The sequence below is a fragment of the Orycteropus afer genome, unplaced genomic scaffold (genome assembly GCF_000298275.1).
Source record: "Orycteropus afer afer isolate SDZICR_OR568_19922 unplaced genomic scaffold, OryAfe1.0 scaffold00451, whole genome shotgun sequence".
NCBI classification, from domain to species: domain Eukaryota; kingdom Metazoa; phylum Chordata; class Mammalia; order Tubulidentata; family Orycteropodidae; genus Orycteropus; species Orycteropus afer.
The window spans coordinates 2,290,942-2,314,543 of record NW_006922038.1 but is presented as its reverse complement, the minus strand read 5'-3'; the positions used below and the strand labels follow the sequence as shown (position 1 = coordinate 2,314,543).

General features: G+C 39.2%; 1 protein-coding gene across 1 annotated transcript in view; it reads left to right on the top strand.

Annotated features, from left to right (window-relative positions):
• GALC (galactosylceramidase) overlaps nt 1–23,602 on the top strand; it is an 84,300-nt gene that overhangs the window by 30,994 nt on the left and 29,704 nt on the right. The window contains 8 exon segments of the mRNA XM_007954243.1: nt 2,696–2,851; nt 5,859–5,983; nt 10,816–10,943; nt 11,929–12,018; nt 12,519–12,605; nt 16,112–16,262; nt 19,951–20,131; nt 22,712–22,913. Coding sequence (XP_007952434.1) covers nt 2,696–2,851; nt 5,859–5,983; nt 10,816–10,943; nt 11,929–12,018; nt 12,519–12,605; nt 16,112–16,262; nt 19,951–20,131; nt 22,712–22,913 — 1,120 coding nt within the window.

Below are 23,602 nucleotides of genomic sequence, written 5' to 3'. Positions count from 1 at the left end.
CTTGGAAGCAAGAATGGCCAGACTTCATCTCACCTATTTTGGTCATGTTGTCAGAAGGGACCATTCCCTGGAGAAGGATGTCATGCTTGGTAGGGTTGGAGGGTCGACGAAAGAGGGGAAGGCCTTCAACGAGATGGATTGACACAGTGGCTGCAATGATGGGCTCAAGTATAGCAGGGATCATGAAACTGATGCGGGATTGGGCAGTGTTTCGTTCTGCTGTGCACGGAGTTGCTATGAGTCGGAAATGACTCGATGGCACCTAACAACATCATCATCACTAACACTTGTTACTATCTCCCTCTTTGATTGTAGCTTTCCTAGTAGATGTGAAGTGAGTGATACCTCATTGTGGTTTTGATTGCATATCCTTCTTGCCTAATGAAGGAGCCCTGGTAATGCAATGGTTAAACAGTTTGGCTGCTAACTGAAAGGTCAGTGTGAACCCACCCCCCAGCAGGTCTGTGAGAGAAGAGACTTGAGGATCTCCTCCTAGAAACATTGCAAACCTTGGACTCCAATAGGGAAGTTCTGCTCTGTCTTAGAGGGTGGCTGTGAGTTGGAATTGACTCAGTGGCACACAACAGCAATAGCAACATTGAGTAATGATGTTAAGCATCTTTTCATGTACTTGTTGGCCATTTTTGTATCTTCTTTGGAGAACTGTGAATTCAGAGCCTCTGCCCACTTTCTAAATGCTTTGTTTGTCTCTTTGTTCTTAAGTTGTAAGACTTCTTCATATATTCTGATACTAGACTCTTACCAGATACATGATTTCCAAATATATTTTCCCATTGTGTGTTTTTTTTTCACTTCATTGCTAGTGTACTTGAGGCACAAATGTTTTTAATTTTGATGAAGTCCTGTGATCTATTTTTTATTTTGTTGCTTGTGCTTTTGGTGTTATATCTAAGAAACTATTGCCTAGTCCAAAGTTATGAATATTTACCCCTGTTTTCTTCTGAGAGTTTTATATCTTAACTCTTACATTTAGATCTTTGATCCATTTTGAGTTAGTTTTTGTGTTTGGTATGAAACAAAGAGTTTGACTTCATTTGTCTGCATGTGGACATCCGGCTGTCCTAGCATCTAACAAGAATAATTGAATGGTCCGTGGAATATTCTGGTATCCTTTTCACAAATCAGTTGATGACAGACACATGGTTTTTTTCCCACACTTTCAATTTGATTCCATTGATGTGTATGCTGTGGGTTGCAATCAGCTCTGTGGCAGTGGTTTTGGTTTTGATTCTTATATGCATATCCTTACGCCAATACTACACTGTTTTGATTACTTCAAAGTAAGTTATGAACTCGTCAAGTGTGTGTTCCAGCTTTGTATTTTTCAAGACTGTTTTGGTTCTTGAGGGGTCCTTGCAATTCGACATAATTAGCTTTTCTGTTTCAGTAGCATAAAGCAACTCTTCACCTGTACAGCTCCATCTACCCTCTTTGTGTTATTATTATCACAAATCATATCTTTGTACATTATGTACCCCTTTGTATAGATTTACAGTCGCAGCTTTTTGCTGACAAAGTTTGGGTTCTGCAGCTTACACAGCCCAGTCAGTAGTACCCTTTCACTACCATAGTTTCTGAATCGTTCTGTCTGCTGATCCCAGGCCAGTCCTGACTCTGTGAAGTTCCTGGGGATTCCCTGTCACCTCATTTCTTTTTTTTTTTAATTGTGTTTTGGGTTAAAGTTTACAGAGCAAATTCACTTTCCATACAGCAGCTCACATACACTTTGTCTTATGACATTGACGGCAATTTCCCACAATGCAACAGCTCTGCTTTCACTTCCTCCCCATCCTATCACCTCATTTCAGTGAGAACGATTTCAACTGGTTTTTCCTTTCCATCAACTGATTGGTCTGTTTGATTTTAGTAGGAGTTTTGGGAGTTACAGAAACTGGGCTGCCACTGTGATCCACCTTCTCCATAGGTTCTGATTTTCTTTTGATACAATATGTTGCTCTGTTAAGATGTACTTTGAAGTTGCTTGATATTAAGTGATACAAATTCTGATTTTGTCATGTGAGGTTTGGAAAATCTTACTGTGAAATAATAGTGAAGTTTAGGCTGATTATGTACATACATGTCAAAAATTACATACTTAAAGAGCCTTTACATTCTGTTGTACTAGCAGTGGATTTGGAAATGGGAAGAGAGCCACTTTAGTATTAGTTCCACTCTTTGTTCAGATCATTTAACAAACCTGAATGATTTGTTAAGTGACCTGAACAAAGAAGAATTGAGCTACTTTATGTGAGAGACAGACTTTCCTTAGTCTTGTTTGTAGCCTCCTTCTAAATCTTGCCCTTCCTTCTTACTGTCCAAGTTCTCTGGCTTCCTCTGGAGAGTCTGACTCGAGTGTCCGCCCGTTTCTCCTGGAGTGTTCTGGAGCTGCTACCTCCATTCATCCAGCAGGTTATGGCTTCTGGAAGCAGGCTGAATCCCCCTCCATTGGTAAACTTTCCTGTTCTCTATGCTGTTGTAGTAACCCTCTTTTGTTTTCTTTGCTGTTGTTCCCATGGAATCCTGGGAAGAAGGGTGAATGGTAGATACCTACCTTCAGTCGGTCATCTGTCTGAATCAGCCACTGTTTTAAAATAGGAAACCTTGGAGAGGACATGTGTTTTATTCAGTACTATATTCTGACCTTTCATCATTTGTCTCACTTTTTATTTTCTAGGGCTCATTATCCTGGGACCTATACAGTAAAAGATGCAAAGTTGACCAAGAAGAAACTGTGGTCTTCTGAAGATTTTAGCACTTTGAATAATGAAGTGGGTGCAGGCTGCTGGGGCCGTATATTGAATCAGAATTATATCAATGGCTACATGACTTCGTAAGTGATTAATAACTTTTTAAGCTTTTTATTATAAAAATTTTCAAAAGCACAAATGAGTAGAAAAACTACAGTGGATATTTGTGTTCTCACAACCTAGGTTCAGTGATGTTACACATTTTATTTATTTGCTTCGTTTGTATCTTGTTGGTTGTAGGAATAACTCATGCTAGTTGCTATGGAGTCTGTTCTGACTCATAGCAGCCCCGTGTGTGCTGGGGTAGAAGTGTGTTTTATAGGGTTTTCGATGCTGATTTTTTTAGTCGATCATCAGGCCTTCCTTCCAAGGTGCCTCTGGGCAGACGTGAATCTCCAACCTTTAGATTGTTGTTGTTGTTGCTGTCAAGTCGGACCTGCAGCTGAGTATGTTGTGTTAACTATTTGTACTGTCCAAGAATTCCTGTACCTATGCTTTATCTTTGTCTGTGTGTAGTCAGATTTCCTGAAGTATAATGCATATAGAATCATGCACTTGTTTGATTTCTGACAAGCTGTTCATGTATCTATGAATTGGAATGGACTCAGTGGTAACTAACAACAACAACTTATGTTTCTAATGAACTCAATTATAGATGTCATGACACTTCATCCCTAAAGGTTTTATCATGCGTCTTCAAAAGTAAAGACAGTCTCCTACATGATCACAGTATCATTTTCTTACATAACAGTATTTTTTAATATTTTAAGACCCAGTCTCTACTGAGTTTTCCCAGTTGCCCCCCATCATGTCATTTGTCTCCTTCTTTCTTTCTTTCTTTTTTAACCAAGACCCAGGCAAGCACCACCCATTGCATATAGCTTTTATGTCTTCAGTTCCTTTTACATCTGGAGTAGTTCCCTTCCTTCCCCATTTTTTATGACCTCAATTTTTTTTTTTTAAAGACCAGGCCCCTCGTCTCAGTCTGCCTGATTGATTCCTCATGCCTCACATGTGTAACTGTCGGTCTAAATAGAGCTCTTAAGGAAGAACACAGCTCTCTGTTTCTAGGGGAAACATTTCTTAAATGATTTGAAAACTTTAATTATAATTACAGTCAGCTTAATCATTCTAAAACCACGACAAACAGAACAAAAGCAAGATAAACATAGGTTAGTGGTGGTAATGTGAGTTGATATATTCTGCTAGACTTTGTGTTTCATCTCTTTGAAAGAAAAAGTGGTAATCATGGAGAATTTGGTTTAATAATTTAAATTGGTTATAAGTATAACTCATGCGTGGCAGAGAAGTTAGGAATGGCAAATAAGTACAAAGAAGGAAACAGAATTACCCATGATTAGTCATCATTTTGCCACCTAGAAATAACCACCCTTAAAGATTTTGGTGTATGTTTGTCAAATTTGTACATGTATGCATTTTTAATACAAAATCAATCCCATAACACATAATCTGTTTAGTTTGTGGCTTTTCACGTAACAAAGCCTGCTGGGCATGTTCTCATATTTACGTGTGTTTCTGCTTCGTCCTTTTGATGCTGTTTGTATTCTGTTAAGTAGGGCAGTCATTCCCATCCTGCCTTGTGGCCCACCCTCTTCATGAGCATCTGAGGCACTAGTACCCGGGATTCATTGGCAGTCGTCCAACCTGCTGAAGTCCAGGGGTGCCTCCTGGGACTCTGTTCATGTAGTCAGCACCCAGCTGGTCCTGATGCCAGTTTGGAAACTCTGGTATAGAAGTGATTCTATGCCTCATAGACTGCTCCCTCTTCCTACAAATGGAAGCTGTTTTTATTTTTCAATGAACAGCTTTGTACAAACGGAAATGAAACAGTTGTGTACAAATACCTTCCTAGATATCTGTGACTGTTTCCTTAGGGTGTATTCTTATAAATGGAATGGTTGGGTCAGAAGTATATATGTTTTTGAAGTATATTATACTTTTAGTGAGTACTACAAAATGCCCTCCAGAAAGTTTGTCTCAGTTCATACTTTCATCACCAGCTAGAGGGGATACCTGTTTCCAGGCAATTAGCAAATTGTGGGTAAAATTCTGATAAAAGTTTTTTTAAAAAATTGTCACTGATGGTAAGGTTTTCTGAAAATTGAGACTTTATGTTGACAGAATTAAAAGGCTTATGTTTTCTAACAATGTCATTCTGTCACTTTTTTGATGGATAAGGACTTGGTAAGAAAAATTTCTGTGGGTAAGCTCAAGTTTTTTAGCTGTGATGAACCTCGTAGTACTAGGTTCAAGCTTCCCCTCTGCCCAGGTAAACTCAGGTTCCTGCCTTTTCTTCCTGAGAACCATGAAGTCATAATCTTAGTGTTCAGGCAGTACTATGGACTATTAGGGCCTGATCATCTGAAAGATAACTAGAAATCAAAACAAAAACAACAGACCAGCAGGCTGTAACGAGTTAGTCCTTATAAATGAAGCAGAATAATAGCAGTTACCTCAGTGCAGTCCGTATTCTGTGCTCATCTATGATGTAATACATTTAGTCCTCACAATAGTCACATGAGCTCGGTGCAATTACTATCCTCATTTTACATATGAGGAAACTGAGGTCCAGAGAGGTTAAGTGGTAGAGCCATGATTTGAACCCAGGCAGTCTGACTGTAAGACCTGAGTTCTCATTTGTAAAAGTTTGGAACAGTTTAGAGTAAAGTTCATAAAATTATATCATGAAACTGGGGCATTAAGAAGGCTGACTGTCGAAAGGAAAGCAGGTATGGATAAAGCCTTTATCTGTATTTGACTCAAATCTGTGACATGTTCACAACTGGTAAAGGCATGTGTCATCTTCTGGCTACACCATGTTTCAATACATAACTTGTATAACTCATACACATAACACATTTTTAAAATTATGTGATTCACTTTTAAAAAGCTTTAGATGCATTTAAACTGAATTTTCACAGTGTGAGTGAACTTAGGCAATTTATATCTTCTTGTGCTGGGTGGTCATTTACATAAATTACCGTAAGGTCTTTTTAGTGCAGGCTTCTAGACTTGCCTTTTCATCACATGTGGTCTTGATGTTTCTCTTTTATCAAACAAATCTTTCAGCACAATTGCTTGGAATTTGGTTGCTAGTTACTATGAACAGTTGCCTTATGGGAGATGTGGATTGATGACTGCTCAGGAGCCGTGGAGCGGGCACTACGTGGTTGAAGCTCCGATCTGGGTCTCAGGTATGGTTCAAAGGCCTCCTCTGGTTCTCTAAATTCCTCCCTAAGAGAAAACACTCAGAGGGAAATCACACAAGCAAACTATGTGTGTGTGTTGTGTGTGCACGTGTGCACGTGTATGTGTCTGTATATCTATTTTAAGCAAGATACGCCATAGTGTTTTATAAGAAACTTTTGGTTAATTAGACTGCTTTTTGTATTCCGTTATTGATTATTGGTCTAGGATCTGGCTCTTAGGGGAAAAAAAAAAGCAAGTGGGTAGATGTATATTTTATCGGTTATCTGGTTAATATCCATCAGCAATTAATGTTCCAATTAATATTTTATTTTCCTACAAGTAGTTTTGGGTGTCCACTGCTTGCTGGCACTGTGCCAAGTCCTGGACTTAGCGTGGTGGCAGAAACAGACCTGAACACTGTCTTCCCTGAGCCCTTTGATGGAGAGTCAAACAACCATCTAAATACAGATTTTTAGATTACGATAAGTGGTAATAAAATGATGTACTTGAAAAGATTCATTGCGATCTGGAGTCACTAAAGGTGATCTAAAATCCCTCTTGGAGGTACATTCCTCTGTCATGCTGTTTTATACTCCCGTTGTCATTTTATTGATTAGAATAGTGTGCTAACAGAATCAAAGGGGAATACTCACTAGGTGATTAACAAGTACTGTATTTATTGAATTATTAAATGAGTAAGTACATGTGAAAATTATATCAAATATCACAGTTTTAGACTGTGCCCTAAACCTGCAGATGTGCATGGGGGGAAGATAGTTTTCAGAAAAGGAAAAATCATGACTCTTCACAGATAAAAATGAACATGTTAAAGAATAGATACTTCTCAGATGAGAGGGAGCCAACCAGATGTTAAAACTGCTTTAAAGGATAAAAGCACACATTTATATGGAATAAAGGAATTTCAGGTGAATTGCAAATGGAAACAAAATAAAACTGTTTTTCCCACAGCAGAGACGTTTGTTGTTATGTGCCGTCGAGTCAGCCCTGACTCATAGCGACCCCTCCTTGGGTTGCCAAGGCAGTATCATTACAGAAGTAGATTGCCCAGCCTTCCTTCCGAGGAGTGGCTGGTGGGTTTGAACTGCCAGCCTTCTGGTTAGCAGTCAAGTGCTTTAGGCACTACGGTACCGGAGCAGAGAGGAAGTCAATTAAAACCTTACCAGACAGGACATACTTTACTTACTTATCAAATACCTATAATGCACAGAGAGCTGCAAAATAGCTCAAAATAATAAATGGGTATGGATGACGAATCCTTTTCCATTGAAACACAAAGCTTATTGAATAGTGTGATGAGTCACAAGGGAGGTTGTGTAACCATACTAAGAATGAATACAATTTAAGCAAAAATTCTCTTATTAATTATCTTGAAGTTATTTTCTACAGTTTTTTTTTTTTTTTTTGGTACAAAAGTTAAACATGACTATTTTGTTTTAGCATCATAACCACAATTCCTTTTTAAAAATCGTATCCTGGAGGAAGCTGGCCTTAGTGGTGGTTAGTGAAGGGTGGGACTTCTCGGGGGAAGACGCCATCCACCTTCTAGCGAGCCTCTGCCTGTCACCACTCTGATCCCTGAGGCAGACTGGACCGGGCCGTGGCTAACAGGGCTCGCTGTCCTTCCATGTCCTCTGCCCGCTGTTCATTTGTTTCTCATCCCAAAGATAAAAACTGCAGGTCAAGCACTTCCTGTGCCTCGTCGTCGTGGTCTGTTGTGCTGAATATATTAATGAAGTGACTGCAGTGAACTGGAGGTTATTTTCAAAACCAATACTTTGATTCAAGAGGAATGTGACTTTCTGCAGTATGTTCACCACCATTATTGTTCAGTGTCACGATCTTCATGGTTATGTGGGTACAAAAGACTTTAAATGTAGTAACTGACCTGAGGAATTTACACAAGAAAAGAAGAATAATGTTATATATAGCCATTATTTTGGATTTCTTATGTTAGATTTTTTTTTTCTTCACCGTTGGTGTTTCTAATGTTAAAATACACGTTACAGAAATCCTTCTTGGCAACTGATTCATGGTTTGAAAGAACGATAGATTCTTTTGTTGTAATATCTGTGGTAGTAGAACACATACTGAAGTTGGTTTTTAAAGCAAACACCAACCTAATATCAATTAGGAGGGTCCTGGGTCTATATTTAGAATGTTTGGCGGGTTTCTTTTTAAATTACATAAATAGTGTCCAGGTACTTCATTGTTTGCTGAGTAATTCATGTCATTTATGTAATTCCAAAACCAAACCATTGCCAGCAAGTAGATTCTGACTCATAGCAACCCTGTTGGAGAGAGTAGAGATGCCTCATAGGATTCCTAAGGCTATACATCGTTACAGAAACAGACTGCCTCCTCTTTCTCCCACTGGTGCAGCTTGTAGGTTCAAACTGCTGACCCTGTGATTAGCAGCCAAATGCTTTCACCACTGCAGCACCAGAGCTCCTTATTTGTGTAATTCCAAACAAAACCAAACTCACTGCCATCGAGTCATTTCCAACTCATAGTGACCCCATTGGGTTTCCAAGGCAGTAAATTTCTATGGAAGCAGACTACCTCATCTTTCTTCCACTGTGCAGCTGGTGGATTTAAACCACTGACCTTCTGGTTAGCAGCCCGATGCCTTAACCATTACGCTACCAGAGCTCCTTGTATTTGTGTAATTAGTACATATTAATGGTAAAGTCTTAAATCGGTGTAAACATGTTGATAGTTACTGACATACTGCTCTGGCACCTTTACCTGTTCCCCATCCTGTGTCTGAGTGTATAGCAGTGGTTCTCAAGAGAGGGTGATTTTGCCCTTAGGGGACACTTGGCAGTGTCTGCAGACACTTTTGATCTTGGTGGTCACTACAGCATCTAGTAGGATTACCCCACGGACGCTGCTGAGTATCCTACAATGCACAGGACAGCATCCTAAGCAAAGAGTTATCCAGCCCAAAATTGTCAGCAGTGCCAAGGTTGAGAAACCTTTTAAAAAGACCTTTAAAGCAAGGTTTTGGAAAAACACATTATATTTCAATGTAATGAATCAATTCCTATGAGGCTGTTGTGTGCTGTTGTCTGTTTTGACTCATGATGACCAAGGACAAAGTGAAACTGCTGTGTAGAGTTTTCTAGGCTACAGATCTATCACAGTCGTGATCTGCTGTGGAGCAGACAGTGAGTTTGAACTGCCAACTTTGTGGTTAGCAGCCATACACTTAACTGTTGTACCACCCGGGCTCCTTCTATGAGGTCAGGTCTTTGTGAACATCTGCACAGGCTAGGCTCTCCCAAACAAAGTTAGAGGCTAGTTTACTTTTTCCTAGTAGTTAAAAATGTTAAACTGGAAGAAAGCAGTCAGTGTAGAAACTGTTGAATTGATGTCTGTTTTGCTGTGTATATTCTCAACAAAATAAATAAAATTTTTGGAAAAAAGATATAATGAAAGGCATTATTAAGTTAGGATTACATAGGAAAGAATGTGTTGAATAAACTCTTTGATTTTATTTTCCAGCATATAAAATTACAAAGACAGAAATATTCGATGGTTGTTTTAGCTATTCTAACCAATTGATTTTATAAAAAATATAAAAATTGATTATATTCCTTCCTGAGTTTCTTTTCTTCATTACAATCAGGGTGTTCAGGATCATAATGCTGTCCATTTTATTAGAAGAGGTATAATACTACTTTTAATATCTGCTTTGTAAAATAACTCATGTATAAAAATGCTCCTGAGTCTTTGCAAATCTGGAATTGTAACTAGAGAATGGCAAATCCACATTTCTGAAAATAGTGTTGAATGAAAGGAAGTTATTTGCTAAAAATTAAAGTCAATTTCTTCAAAGGTAAGATGCTTTCATAGGAAAATTATGAATTTGAAGTGAGTTTGTTTTAATTTTAAACCCGTATTGTGGTGATTTCTTTTTTAGTTGGTATGTTCTCCATCGAGATTTATAATGATGAGAGTGAATTTGATTATTAGAATAAACTCCTTAAATTATTCTTCTAACATACAGAAAAGTTAAGATGAACTTGTCTGTCCTTTTTTGATAATCTTTTAAAGGTTGAAATTCTTGGCCCCATAATATTCAGGTGGACTAATATGCTCTGCAGGAGCTCTGGTGGCATAGTGCCTAAGGCACTTGACTGCTAACCAGAAGGCTGGTGGGTCAAACCCACCAGCCACTCCTCGGAAGGAAGATGGGGCAGTCTGCTTCTGTAGTGAAACCCCTTGGAAACCCAAGGAGGGGTCACTATGAGTTGGGTCCGACTGCATGGCGCATAACAACAACAATGTGCTCTGCTAACTTTATGCCTCTTTCATTTGGGAGAGTGGAGACATGGAATATTTGTTTAGAGTATTTTCAGGGCCATCCTTGGAGGTGCCCAGTAAATGTATATTATGGAAATAAACTTCTTTGAGACTATAAAACTTAGGCTTTTGAAATGCATGAACACATTTTAATTTCCTTTCTTGTGGTATTATGATGGGTTCAAGAGAAATGAAGAAAGGTTGGCAGAAATAACTTTTGGGGAAGAATAAAAGACTAATATTCTTGAGTTCTTTATTGATTGATTTTTGAGTCACAGAGCGTGGCTCATTTATTTTTACCAGTCTTTGTAAGACTCTTCCTCAAATTGTACCGTTTAACTGGATTAATTATTTAAAAGTTGAAAATGAAGTTGGTAGGCATTTTCCTCCAAAATAGAAAATACTTGGCTTGTCAGACTCAAACCATGCTATAAATCAGTAGACTACCCTTTTAAGATAGAATCATTATTGCCATTTTTATCTTATTTGGGTCTTTCTTGCTTTTCTATAGCTCATACCACTCAATTTACGCAACCAGGTTGGTATTACCTGAAGACAGTTGGACATTTAGAGAAAGGAGGAAGCTATGTAGCTCTCACTGATGGTTTGGGCAACCTCACCATCATCATTGAAACTATGGTAAAGTTTTATTGTTTCTATTGGATTAACTCTACTTCTTTAGGATTGGAAAGTAGCACAATACAAAACTGAATGCATTTCTTTTTAAATTATCTTTACTAAGGTATAATGGTTGTTGTTATGTGCCATTGAGTCAAACCCAACTCATAGCAACCCCTCCTTGGGTTTCTGAGGCAGTATCACTACGGAAGAAGGATTGCCCAACCTTCCTTTTGAGGAGTGGCTGGTGGGTTTGAACCACCAGCCGTCTGGTTAGCAGGCAAGTGTCTTAGCCACTATGCTACCAGAGCTCGGAAGGAAGGTTGGGCAATCCTACTTCCGTAGTGATACTGCCTCGGAAACCCAAGGAGGGGTTGCTACGAGTCGGGCCGACTCAGTGGCAAACAACAACAACAACAACAACAAGGGATAATTGATGTACAATAAATGACACATTTTAAATAATACGAAGTATGCAGTATCATAAGTTTTAAGATTGTATACACCCAAGAAACTATCACCACAATCAAGATGTTGTTGTTATGTGCCATTGAGTCAGATGTGACTCATAGCAACCCCTCCTTGGGATTCTGAGGTGGTATCACTACAGAAGTAGATTGCCCAACCTTCCTTCTATGGAGTGGCTGGTGGGTTTGAACCACCAGCCTTCTGGTTAGCAGTCAAATGGCTTAGGCACTATACCACCAGAACTCCTATATTCATCAGAGATACTGGTTTATAGTTTTCTTATAATGTCTGTCTGGTTTTTGGGGTTACGAAGAGTCAGAATCGACTTTACAACAGTTGATATTTTAGGGGTACAGTACAGACATTTTAATAGACATTACATTAGAAGAAAGTCTATTTAACCAAGACTAAATTAACTTATTTTTGAAATAAACTTGTATTTGCTATTTCTGTTAATATTGTAGCATTAACTTCTTAACTTTTTTTTAAAGATACCTTGTACATCATTTGCTTATGAGATTTTTATCCCCTTCCTTAGAGCCACAAATATTCTATGTGCATACGCCCTCTCCTTCCTTATTTCAATGTGTCACACCAAGTCGCCACTTTCGCCCTTAAGGGATCGTTTGTAAGTAAATATGTGGAATTTTTATTTTGGTTTTAATTAGAGAATTTATATAGTCTATCAAAGTATAACAGTTCTTATGTGAAATCTCATAAACTTTTAACAGTTTGCATAAGAATATACAAATGTCATAGTGTCTTCTATACAGAAAATGTAGGGCCTTTTCTGACTCCTAAGGGTATAAGGATTATATTTTAATTCCAGAGAATTCTTAAAAAGTTTTTTGACACAGATGCAAGAATGATTATATTTGAAGCTAAGTCTAAATGGGTACTAAAATCCTTTTAAACTTTTGCAAAATTCTTTAGTATTTATAGGAAATAAAGCATTTGCTTGAATGATATCTTCCTACTTTCAAAAATGTTACTATTTAAATTTAAGATGGTTTTTTTTGTAAATAGAGATGGAGTCATTGGACCATTAATGCTACTGATTTTAGAAATCTTAGAAGATATGGTGGTGAATCATTCAACCATGCTTTTTTCCCTGTGTTTCCTCCCCAGAGCCAAATACCAGAGCTGCAAGTGTGGTATACCAAACTTGGAAAACCATCTAAGAAATTTCTTTTTCAACAACTGGATCCTATATGGGTAGTTTTAAAATAAATTTCTATATTTGGGACTTTGTAACAAATTTGATGAATGAATGAAGAATTGTTAATTGTGTGATTTACTTTTAAGTCAAAACATCATAGGTACCAATTTATGTCTTTTTATTGTGTAGAAATCTTCAAAGCAGTGAAGGTGTGTTATAGGTGTGTTTTGCTCTTAGGCACGTAGTTTATCTTGGTGAATGGTGCCACCAACTCCCATCTGCCCAGGTGAAATGCTCACGAGTTATTTGAATCTCATTCTGGACACTGTATTTCTCATCCACCCTCTACACTCCATTGTGATCCATTGTAGAAGATTCTATCCTGCACATATTTCTCTTCACCTTTCCCACTGCTACCCCTTGTTTCATTCCTCATTATCTCTCTCCTGGATTTCTGGGATTCCCTCCTGACTGTTCTTCCAGCCTCCAGCCTGACTCTCCAGGCCATGCACTGTACTGCCATGAGCATGATCTAACGTGCAGATCTGAATTTTGTCCATCCCTTGCTCATAGTGCCTCAGTGATTTCACATATGAGCTTCATACCCCTTTCATAGTATGTGATCTTCACAATCTTCTCATGAGGTAGAGATGCTTTTTTCTCTAGCTGCATGCCCTATCCTCTTGACAGACTCACCCTGTGGTGTTTTTCAGATTAGGGCAAACTGACTTCCTGCCTCTGTTTTGCACATGTTTTCCCCTCTTCCCAGAAGGCCTTTTTCTTCTTTGTCATCTTTCAAGACAGCCCTAGTGTCACATCCTTGGGAGGTGTCTGATGCACCCTTGCCCCTCTCCCCACACCTTAGCTCTGTGGCCACCTAGGATTATGTGCTTCCCCCTGTGGTGCTTGGCGTGGTGGTTTCTCAGAAAATGTTTCAAAGAATGAATTGGGCCACACAAATGTATTGTTTCACCTAATTGACACCAAGCTGCTACTTCTGGAAACTACTAACATTCTTGTGAATCAGCTAGTCACCATCAGTGATTCAACATCCATTATATATTAAGTTCTAAAAAGAAACACTCTACTTTTTGTACAATAAATTGTGGTGCTTAAGGCATTTGACTGCTAACCTTCTAGAAGGCTAGTGATTCAAACCCACCAGCCACTTCTAGGGAGGAAGGTTGGGCAATCACTACTTCGTAGTGATACTGCCTCGGAAACCCAAGGAGGGGTCTCTATGAGTCAGATTCAACTTGATGGCAGTGAGTTTGGTTTGGTTTTTCATAGGAAAAATAGTATCATTTGGGGTTATTCCTGAGCCAGAGAATGGCATCAGATGTTTCAAAGAACTGACCAACAATTTACTATTAAAACAAAGATATGCTATAAACACAAAATAGAAAAACAACGCTGCTCACAGTTTCATAAAATTGGTATCCATTTAATGCCTACATGCATTATGCAAGGGATTCTGCCATCTGCTAAATAATAGAACAGCTATGATATAGGTAGTATTTTACTTTATAAATGTTACCTTGTTTATCCTCACAATAGCCCTGTGACATATTTTTTCTACCTTTTCTAAGTGAGGAAGTTGCAGTTTAAAGAGATTTTATGTAAGTTGTCAAGATCATAAATATGACATAAAACTAACTAATTGAAATATATGTTGAAATATAATGAGCAAAATTTTCCTTTCTTAATATTGAAAGGTTTTCTGGAATTAACAGTTGGGTCAACAGTGAGACTTTATGGATTTTTTGACCTTAGTCAAGTTTTAGAAAATAGACAAGGAGGTCTTTGAGTTGTATGTGATACATCTACACAAGCTTTAAGTAGTTTACAGTCTAATAGAAAAGATGAAGTGAATAGAAACAGAGTCTAAGATTGTCTAGTCCTTTAGCCCTCCATGGAGTGAAATTGCACTTTTTCTAGGATAGATTTATTTGTCCTTCTGGCACTCCATAGTATTTTAAGTATTCTTCGCTAACACCATAATTCATAGGCATCAACTCTTCTCTGGTCTTCCTTGTTCATTGTGCAGTTTTCACATGCCTATGAGGCAAGTGAAAATACCATCGTTTGGGTTAGGTGTACCTTAGTCTTCAAAGTGACATCTTTGTTCTTCACCACTTTAAAGAGGTCTTTTGCAGCAATATGACATCTGATTTCTTGACTGCTGCTTCCATTGGTGTTGACTGTGGATCCAAGTAAAATGAAATCTTTGGCAGCTTCAATCTTTTCTCCATTTATTGTGATGCTGCTAATAGGAGCTGTTGTGAGGATTTTTTATTTCTTTATGTTAAGGTGTAACCCATATTGAATCTTTGATCTTTGATCTTCATCAGTAAGTGCTGCAAGTCTTCTTCACTTTCAGCAAGCAAGGTTGTGTCATCTGCAAGTTGCAGGTAGGTTGTTAATGAGTCTTCCTCCAATATTGATGCTGTATTCTTCGTCATATAGTCCAGTTTCTTGGATTATTTGCTCAGCATACAGATAGAATAAATATGGAAAAAGGATATAAGCATGCAGTATCCCCTTGTTCTGTTTGACAACAGCCTCTTGGTCTATGCATAGGTTCCTCATGAGCACAATTAAATGTTCTGGAATTCTCATTCTTTGTCATGTTATCCATAATTTGTTATGATCCACTCAGTCAAATGCCTTTGCATAGTCAGTGAAGCATAAATAAACATCTCTGATATTCTTTGCTTTCAGCCAAGATCTATCTGACATCAGCAGTGATGTCCCATGTTCCTCATCCTCTTCTGAATCCAGCTTGCATTTCTGGCAGTTCCCTGTCAGTATACTGCTGCAACAATTTTTGAATTATTATCAGTAAAGTTTCACTTGCGTGTGTTATTAATGATATTGTTTGGTAGTTTCTACATTCTGTTGGATCACCTTTCTTTGGAATGGGCACAAATATTATTCTCTTTCAGTCAGTTGGCTAGGTAGCTGTCTTCCAAATTACTTGGCACAGATGAGTAAGTGCCTCCCATACTGCATCTGTATGTTGAGACATCTCAGTGGTATTCCATCAGTTCCTGGATCCTTGTTTTTCAACAATTCCTTCAGTGCAGCTTTGGCTTCTTCTTTCAATCCCATTGGTTTTTGATCATATGCTACCTCCTGAAATAGCTGAACGTTGATCAGTTCTTTCCGGTATAGTGACTCTTGTGTATTCCTTTCATCTTCTTTTGACGCTTCCAGCATCATTCTATATTGTCCCCATATACTAAAAAGTATAGTTAAATGAAGTGTATCAGTTATGTAAGTTAAGTTATATAACCAAAAAACCAAACCAAACTCATTGCTGATGAGCCTATTTGACTCATAGCGACCCCTGCTTGGGTTTCCGAGGCAGTACCTTTACGGAAGTAGATTGCCCAATCTTCCTTCTGAATTCCCAGGGCCTTGAAATGGGTGTTTTTTACCAGTGGTTCTCTAGTTCTAACAGAAATGAGTTTAAGCTTATTTTTCTCAATATTATTTTTGTACCAAGTGAGATGAACCACAGAACTTGGCTCTGAATACAGCGTTGTCTCTTCTTTTTCAGATCTTTGATGTCAATGGCCGCTTCACACTGGAACTGGAGGAAGATGAGCTCTTCACACTCACCACTCTCACCACGGGCCAGAAGGGCAATTATGCACCTCCTCCAGAATCCCAGCCCTTCCCACCTGTCTATCAGGATGATTTCAATATCCGTGAGTGTTTTCACACTAAAACTTAACCTGGTTTCTGTCTCCAGATAGAGATTTATACCTATCAAACCATGTGCCTGCTATCTTCATGTGATAAAGGAAACCCAATTTTCTTATTACTTTAAGGTAAATCTTGACTTGAGGAGCCTGTATTTTTTGGTCCCAGAAAAGACATAGGAGTTATTTTTAGAAGTAAAGCAAAATTCTAGCTTGTTTTTGATGAAACTTAAGATTTGAAACTCATGTAAATTATTACTAACTTGTGTATGGAAGTTAAGGTATATTATGTTTTTTCATGGTACTAGTGAACTGAGTAGTTTTGTTGAGTTATATTGTGCTTGGGTAAGCCAACTCATTATCTACCCTCTAGCTGTACCTAGAGGATCTCTGGTGGCGCAGTGGCTAAAGCATTCAGCTGCTAACCAAAGGGTTGGCAACTTGAACCTACCAGCCACTACATGGGAGAAAAATGAGGCAGTCTGTTTCTGGGGTAAAATTATGTGGGACCCATATGTCCCTCAAAAAGAGCTCTGGTGGCATAGTGGGTAAAGCATTTGGCTGCCAACCAGAAGGTCAGTGCTTCAAACTCAGCAGTTGCTCCATGGAAAAATGGTGAGGAAGCTTTGGAAATACTATGGGACAGTTCTACTCTGTCATAAAGGGTCACGATGAGTAGGAATTGGCTCAGTGGCAGTGGGTATATGTCCCTCTAGACTCTGCACTGCCCTCTAGATCCCTTTACCAAACCAAATCCACACCCACTGCCGTTGAGTTGCTCCTGATTCTGTAAGACAGTAGAAATTCCTCATAGGGTTTCCAAGTCTGTATTGCCATATCGTGCTCCTATGGAGCAGCTGGTGGGTTTGAACCACTGACCTTTTGGTTAGCAGCTCAGTGCTTTTAATCACAGCTCCACCAGAGCTCCATAGGTCCCTTGACAGATGCATACAATTTAAGATGCCTAAAGATGTAGTTTTTACATGGGCATGGAATCATCGTGAGAGAGGCCACTTCCAAATAATGCACAGGAACCTGGAAATATACTCACCAGGCTTATCTCCCAGTAGAAAGCCAAAAGAGACAAAAGTTTTGTAAATCACACCTTCAGGATGCATCACCCCATGAAAATAGTATTTTGCAGTGTGTACCTATTTTCTTTATTTTAAACTATTAAACAGTCCTTTCCTCATGGCCGTGTGCACTGTTAGTGGGGAAGCAGCTGCCCAGTAAGCCATATGACGAAAATGTAGGTGGGTGCTGTATGTCCCACAGGTCATGACAGGGTTAAGAAGGTATTGAATCTGTATAGGATAGGGACTGGTTAATGACACTGAAGAACTTTTGCCAACACCAAAACTGTTCGTTCTCTGACCCTGAAGACTGAAAGGTAGTTCTGAAACTTTCAATCTAAATGCAGTGGTGAATTAGCAATAAAGGTTAAAAAGTAAAACCAGGCTTTGAAGCTACTCAGTGTTGTTATTGTTGTTAGAAATGCTGTTGAGTCAGTTCCCACCCACATCCTATCTAGAGCAGAACCAAACGCTGCCCATTCCTGGGCCATCCTTACAGTCATTGCTGTTTCAGCCCACTGTTGCAGCCATTGTATCAATCCATCTTGCTGAGGGTGTTACTCTTTTTTGCTGACTCTGCTTTTTCAAGCATGATGTCCTTCTTCTGGGACTGGTCCCTCTTCATAACATGTCCCAAGTGTGTGAGATGAAGTCTGGTCATACTCACTTCTCAGGAGCATTCTGGCTATACTTCCTTCAAGACAGATTTGTTTGTTCTTCTGGTAGTCCATGATATATTTAATGTTCTTCACCAACACCATAATTCAAATGCGTTAATTCTCATTCAGTCTTCCTTACTCATTGTTCAGCTCGTGCATGCATATAAGTGATTGAAAATACCATAGCTCAGATCATGAGCAAAGTGACGTCTTTGCTTTTTAATACTTTTAAAGAGGTCTTTTACAGTAGATTTGCCCAATGCAATATGTTGTTTGATTTCTTGACTCCTCTTTCCACGGGTGTGGATTGTGGATCCAAGTAAAATGCAATCTTTGACAACTTCAATCTTTTCTCCATTTATCATGATGTTGCTTATTGGTTCAGTTGTGAAGATTTTTGTTTTCTTTATGTTGAGATGCAATCCATACTGAAGGTTGTAGTCTTTGATCTTCATGAGAAAGTGCTTCATTCAAGTCATCTTCACTTTCAGCAAGATCGTGTGTCATCTGCATATTGCAGGTTGTTAATGAGTCTTCCTCCAATCCTGATGCCACACTCTTCTTCGTATAATCCAGCTTCTCAAATTATTTGCTCAGCATACAGATTGAATAAGTATAGTGAAAGGATACAACCTTGACACACTCCCTTCCTGATTTTAACTATGATTTTTATATGATCCATTTCATTTTTGGAATCTTCCAGTTATCCTACATTAATGCTTTGTCCATTCCCCATTTCTGTTATTAATGGATGTTTGCTTTGTTTCTTCTCATTTTGAGTCATACCACATCAACAGTGAAGGTCCTGAAGACTTTACACCATCTATGTCGTTAAGGTTGACTCCACTTTGTGGAGTCATATCTGGAGAGCTTTCTAGCCTAGGACTGTCATCTTCTGGTGCTGCGTTGGAAAGTGTTCTGCTGCTATTCATAAGTTTTTTACTGGTCAGCTTTTCCAAAGTAGATCACCAAGTCCTAACCCCAAAGAAGCCAGGCTTTCAAGTTACTCACAGGGCTTTCAGGATATCAAGTGAGACGATGATTGTGAAAACCCTTGGGAAAGCATGGCGTGTGAAGTTACTCTAAGATAGGATTGCAGTTGTTGTTCTCTACCCTTTATCTCTGTAAGACTATAATTTAATAGAGCTGAAAAGGAATTGACAGCTTAGGCCTGAAATTTGTTTTTGCTTCTGTTTAGAAGTAGAAAATGTCTAAATTTCATACTTGTATATAGTAAGCCTTTCCTAAAATTTCTCTGGGTGCTGACTATGACCAGGATTTAGAGCTTGGTTTGATAGATTATAGAAATAACAAAAGCATCCTTTTGTTGGCTCTTGCTAGGTGCTAACATACATATACACTGTGTATACCAAAACCAAAAAACTGAACTCATTGCCATTGAGTCGATTTTGACTCATAGTGACCCCTTTTGGGTTTCAGAGGTGGTATCACTATGGAAGGATATTGCCCCGTTTTCCTTCCATGGACTGGCTAGTGGATTTGAACTGCTAACCTTCTGGTTAGCTGTCTAATGCCTTAGGCACTATGCCACCAGAGCTACTGTGTATATATTATCTTATTTAATCCTCTTGTCCCTTTGCCTGCTTAGAAATGAGCAAACTTGAGACTCATGGCAAAACTTGCCCAGGGTAATGTAGTAAACTAGAATTTGATCCCAGGTATGTGTTACTCCAATGCTCATGAGCTTTCCCCGTAACCAAGTGCATGGATTAAATATTGTGCTAAGTCTGGATTTCAAGACTCATCATAATGATATTTAACAATGGTGATATGAAAGTCTCGATTTTTATGAGACCTGAATCCTAAATTTTGATTAGTTGTAAGTATTATTTTAAAAGACTTTCCAAAAGTGTTTCAAGATGTGCCATGAACTATCTGAGAAGAGATTCCCTAAGGGCTTCATACTAAAGCTACTAAGCGGAAACTTTGTCTTCTGAACAGATGACCCACCTTTCAGTGAAGCTCCAAATTTTGCTGATCAGACAGGTGTATTTGAGTACTTTGTAAATAGAGATGACCCTGGGGAGCATCGCTTCACACTACGCCAAGTCCTAAACCAACGCCCCATTACATGGGCTGCTGATGCATCCAACACCATCAGTGTTATTGGAGATTACGAATGGTACGTAAAACACGTCCTTGATGTAGGTGTGGCAGGAATAACCTTGTATTAGTATCTGACGCATTCTGAAGGGAAATGTTTTCAACAGTCATTGCTGTCCAAGGCCCTAAGAGTAAGAGTTATTCATATCATGGTGACTACAGAACAGGAAGTTACCACTTTTTGCTCCCTCCCTGTTCTTCCCTCAGATATCCCAACTGTAATAGTAATAATTGCAGAAGCAGTTTTATTTGAATGTGAAAATTTAGGACTTTGAACCCAATTACAATTTAATATTTATTTCTCTATCGACCATATTTTGCCTGTTGTTTTTGCTTTGCTGAAGACTTCATTTGCTGAGCTGATGTTGCCGCCTGCTGGATGAGTGCTAGAATTACACTGTCAGCCTCTAGAAAATGTGTTCACTAGGTGACTTGACTGCTAACCAGAAGGTTGGCGGTTCAAACCCACCAGCCACTCCTCGGAAGGAAGGTTGGGCAATCCTACTTCCGTAGTGATACTGCCTTGGAAACCCAAGGAGGGGTTGCTATGAGTCGGGTTTGACTCGACGGCACATAACAACAACAACAACAGAGTTCATGGAACCCTTCAGCACCATGGAGAGTGATTGTGAAGCGTCACTGGGAAGACGTGAGGAATTCTGGACTAATTGAGGATTACTTGGTGGGTTGTCTTTTTACACAACAAAAATATCACCTCTCCCATCATCTCGGAAGGATGCACTTTACCAGCATTTTCTTCTGTGGCAGTTGTGACTTTCTTGTTTGTGACAGGCGGTCTTTTTGTAAGATAAGTGGCTAGATTGAAGTGTCCAAGGGATGGGCCTGTAATCTTGATCACTCGTGTGGAAGCCAGCCACTGCAGGGCACCTTTAACTTTTCTGTCACAACCTCAGCCCCTTGCCCTGAATACTACAGAGGACTCTCTGTAAACTCACACTCTCTTATTTTTGGTTGGGCTCCAGCAAAATCGAGAGGCTTCTTAATGGGATAGAGTACTATTGAAAGGTTAACCAATACTCTTCACAAATTTTAAGATTTTGCAATATTTAAATGATGGTACTCAGTCTGGGGCAGAATCTGTTGTAGCAGGTAGGAGGCAGGGAAGAGGGAGATGGGGAAGAATAAGGGAGTGAGGGAGACACACACACACATTGTGAAGGAAGAGGAACCAGGGACAGCCATTGGGCGTGTCAGAAGGGACTGCCTGTTGTCTTCTTCTTCAAGCCAGCCTTCGCCGTCTTACTGCACCGCTCAGAAATCTGCAGTGACTCTCCTGCTACTGGACGGGATCTATACTTCTGTGCCTGACTTCCAGGACCCTTGATAATTTGGTCTTACCCTGTTTACCATGTTATTTCAGAACTTGTAAGATACGCAAATTCAGGAGTCCACCCATGCCCTACTGTGTTCATTTCCAATGACTTCTCCAACAAGTGACCACAAATTTAGTCGTTTAAAACAACACACATTTAGTCTCTTACACTTCTGGAGACCAGAAGTTTGAGATCAGTTTACTAAGTCAAGATCAAGGTTGGCAGGCCACTGAAGGAGAATCTGTTCCTTATCTTCTCCAGCTTCTGGTGGCTGTTAGCATCCCTTGGCTTGTGGCTGCGTCACTCTTATCTCTGCCTCTGTGGTCACATTGCCTTCTTCCCCAACCATCTTCCTAAGGATACATGTAGTTACATTTAAGGCCCATTCAAATAATCCAGGATAATTCCCTCATCTCATCATCATTATCCTAATCATATCTGCAAGCCCTATATTTTATCCTAATCATATTTTATCCTAATCATATATTATCCTAATCATATATGGCAAGCCCTTTTTTGCCATATAAAGTAATATTCACAAGTTCTAGGGATTAGGATGTAGATATATTTGGGGGGGGGGTACGTTATCCAGCCTAAAATACCTGAATGAGAATCTGTAGCATGGGGCCTAGCAGTCTGAGTTTAACAAGCTTTCCAGGTGGTTTTGATGCTGGTCAAGTTTGAGAAGCACTGTTAGGAGTTAACATAGAGTTGACTCTCTGCTGAGAAACACTTTATAAGATGTTTCTTCTAGAACTTAAGTCTTACGAGGTTCCAATAGAAAACGTGGCCCAGCACTGTTTGTTTCCAGAGACTACTAGCATTGTCGGTGCTGCTTCTCTCTGCTGCTGGAAGTTTGATTACCAGTAAACCATTGTGTTCAGAATTGTATGGGAACCTTTTTATCTTTCATATGTGCACAGTAAAGTGGCTTGTTTTTTGTGTTATGTTCCTAGGGTGGAAAGTTGTTTTATTATAAAGAGACAAGAAACATACTCTTTAAAAACTTCAAATAGTAAATATTATTTTCCAGAAACCCGTTAAAAGAGGCAATGAAGTGACTTGAATTAAGCATATAAGATTTTAATTGCAAAACCATTATCATGAAGATTCTTGGAGCCCGCCCCCATTACAAGCACAGGTTTAGCAAACCACATCCCACCTTGAATAGAAGTGGAAGCACGTGGCTGTGAAATGGCATGTTTGCTGGGGTAGGGATGGTGGATGGCATAATTTAAAGACTAATTACCAGTTTCATTCCGCAGGAGCAATCTGACTATCACATGTGATGTTTACATAGAGACCCCTGACAGGGGAGGTGTGTTTATTGCCGGAAGAGTAAATAAAGGTGGGATTTTGATTAGAAGTGCCAGAGGAGTTTTCTTCTGGATTTTTGCAAATGGAACCTACAGAATTACAGGTGACATTGGTAAGTGACTTCTTTATAGAACATGACCCAAAAACATTTATTGAGGGCTTACTAGAAAGATTGGGCAATCTACTTCCATAGAGATACTGCCTTGGAAACCCAACAAGGGGTCGTTATGGGTTGAAATTGACTGGACGGTAGTGAGTTTGTTTTTTTTTGACTTGTAGCTTGTGGGTGGGACAGAAGAACTCTGCCTCAGGGCACTTGGAAGTCTACTGAGGACAAGATTCAGCACATGCAAAGCAAATTCAAGATTTTACAATTCAAGATTGTAAAGTTATTTAATTGGTACAGAGTACAGCGTCTTAGTCTTAAGGAGACCTGGTAGCATAGTGGTTAAAGCATTTGGCTGCTAACCAAAAGGTCAGCAGTTTGAACCCACCAATAGCTCCTCGGAAGGAAGATGAGGTAGTCTGCTTCCGTAACATTTACAGCCTTGGAAACCCTGTGGGACAGTTCTACTCTGTCCTGTGTCTACTCTGTTGCTGTGAGTCAGAATTGACTCGATGGCAGTAGATTTGGTTTGTTTAGAGTAGCTTAGTACAAACTAAAATAATTGTACAAAGCTGCTTAGGGTATTGTAGAGTTAAAGTTGGGCTGTCAGATGGGATTTGCATAGACTTGCAGGAGCTAGAGGTAGAGAGAAAATGCTTAGGAAACACCATAAATAAAAGCAAAACTTTAACAATGTTACTAGTGTGTTTATAGAAGCTCTGGTAGCATAGTG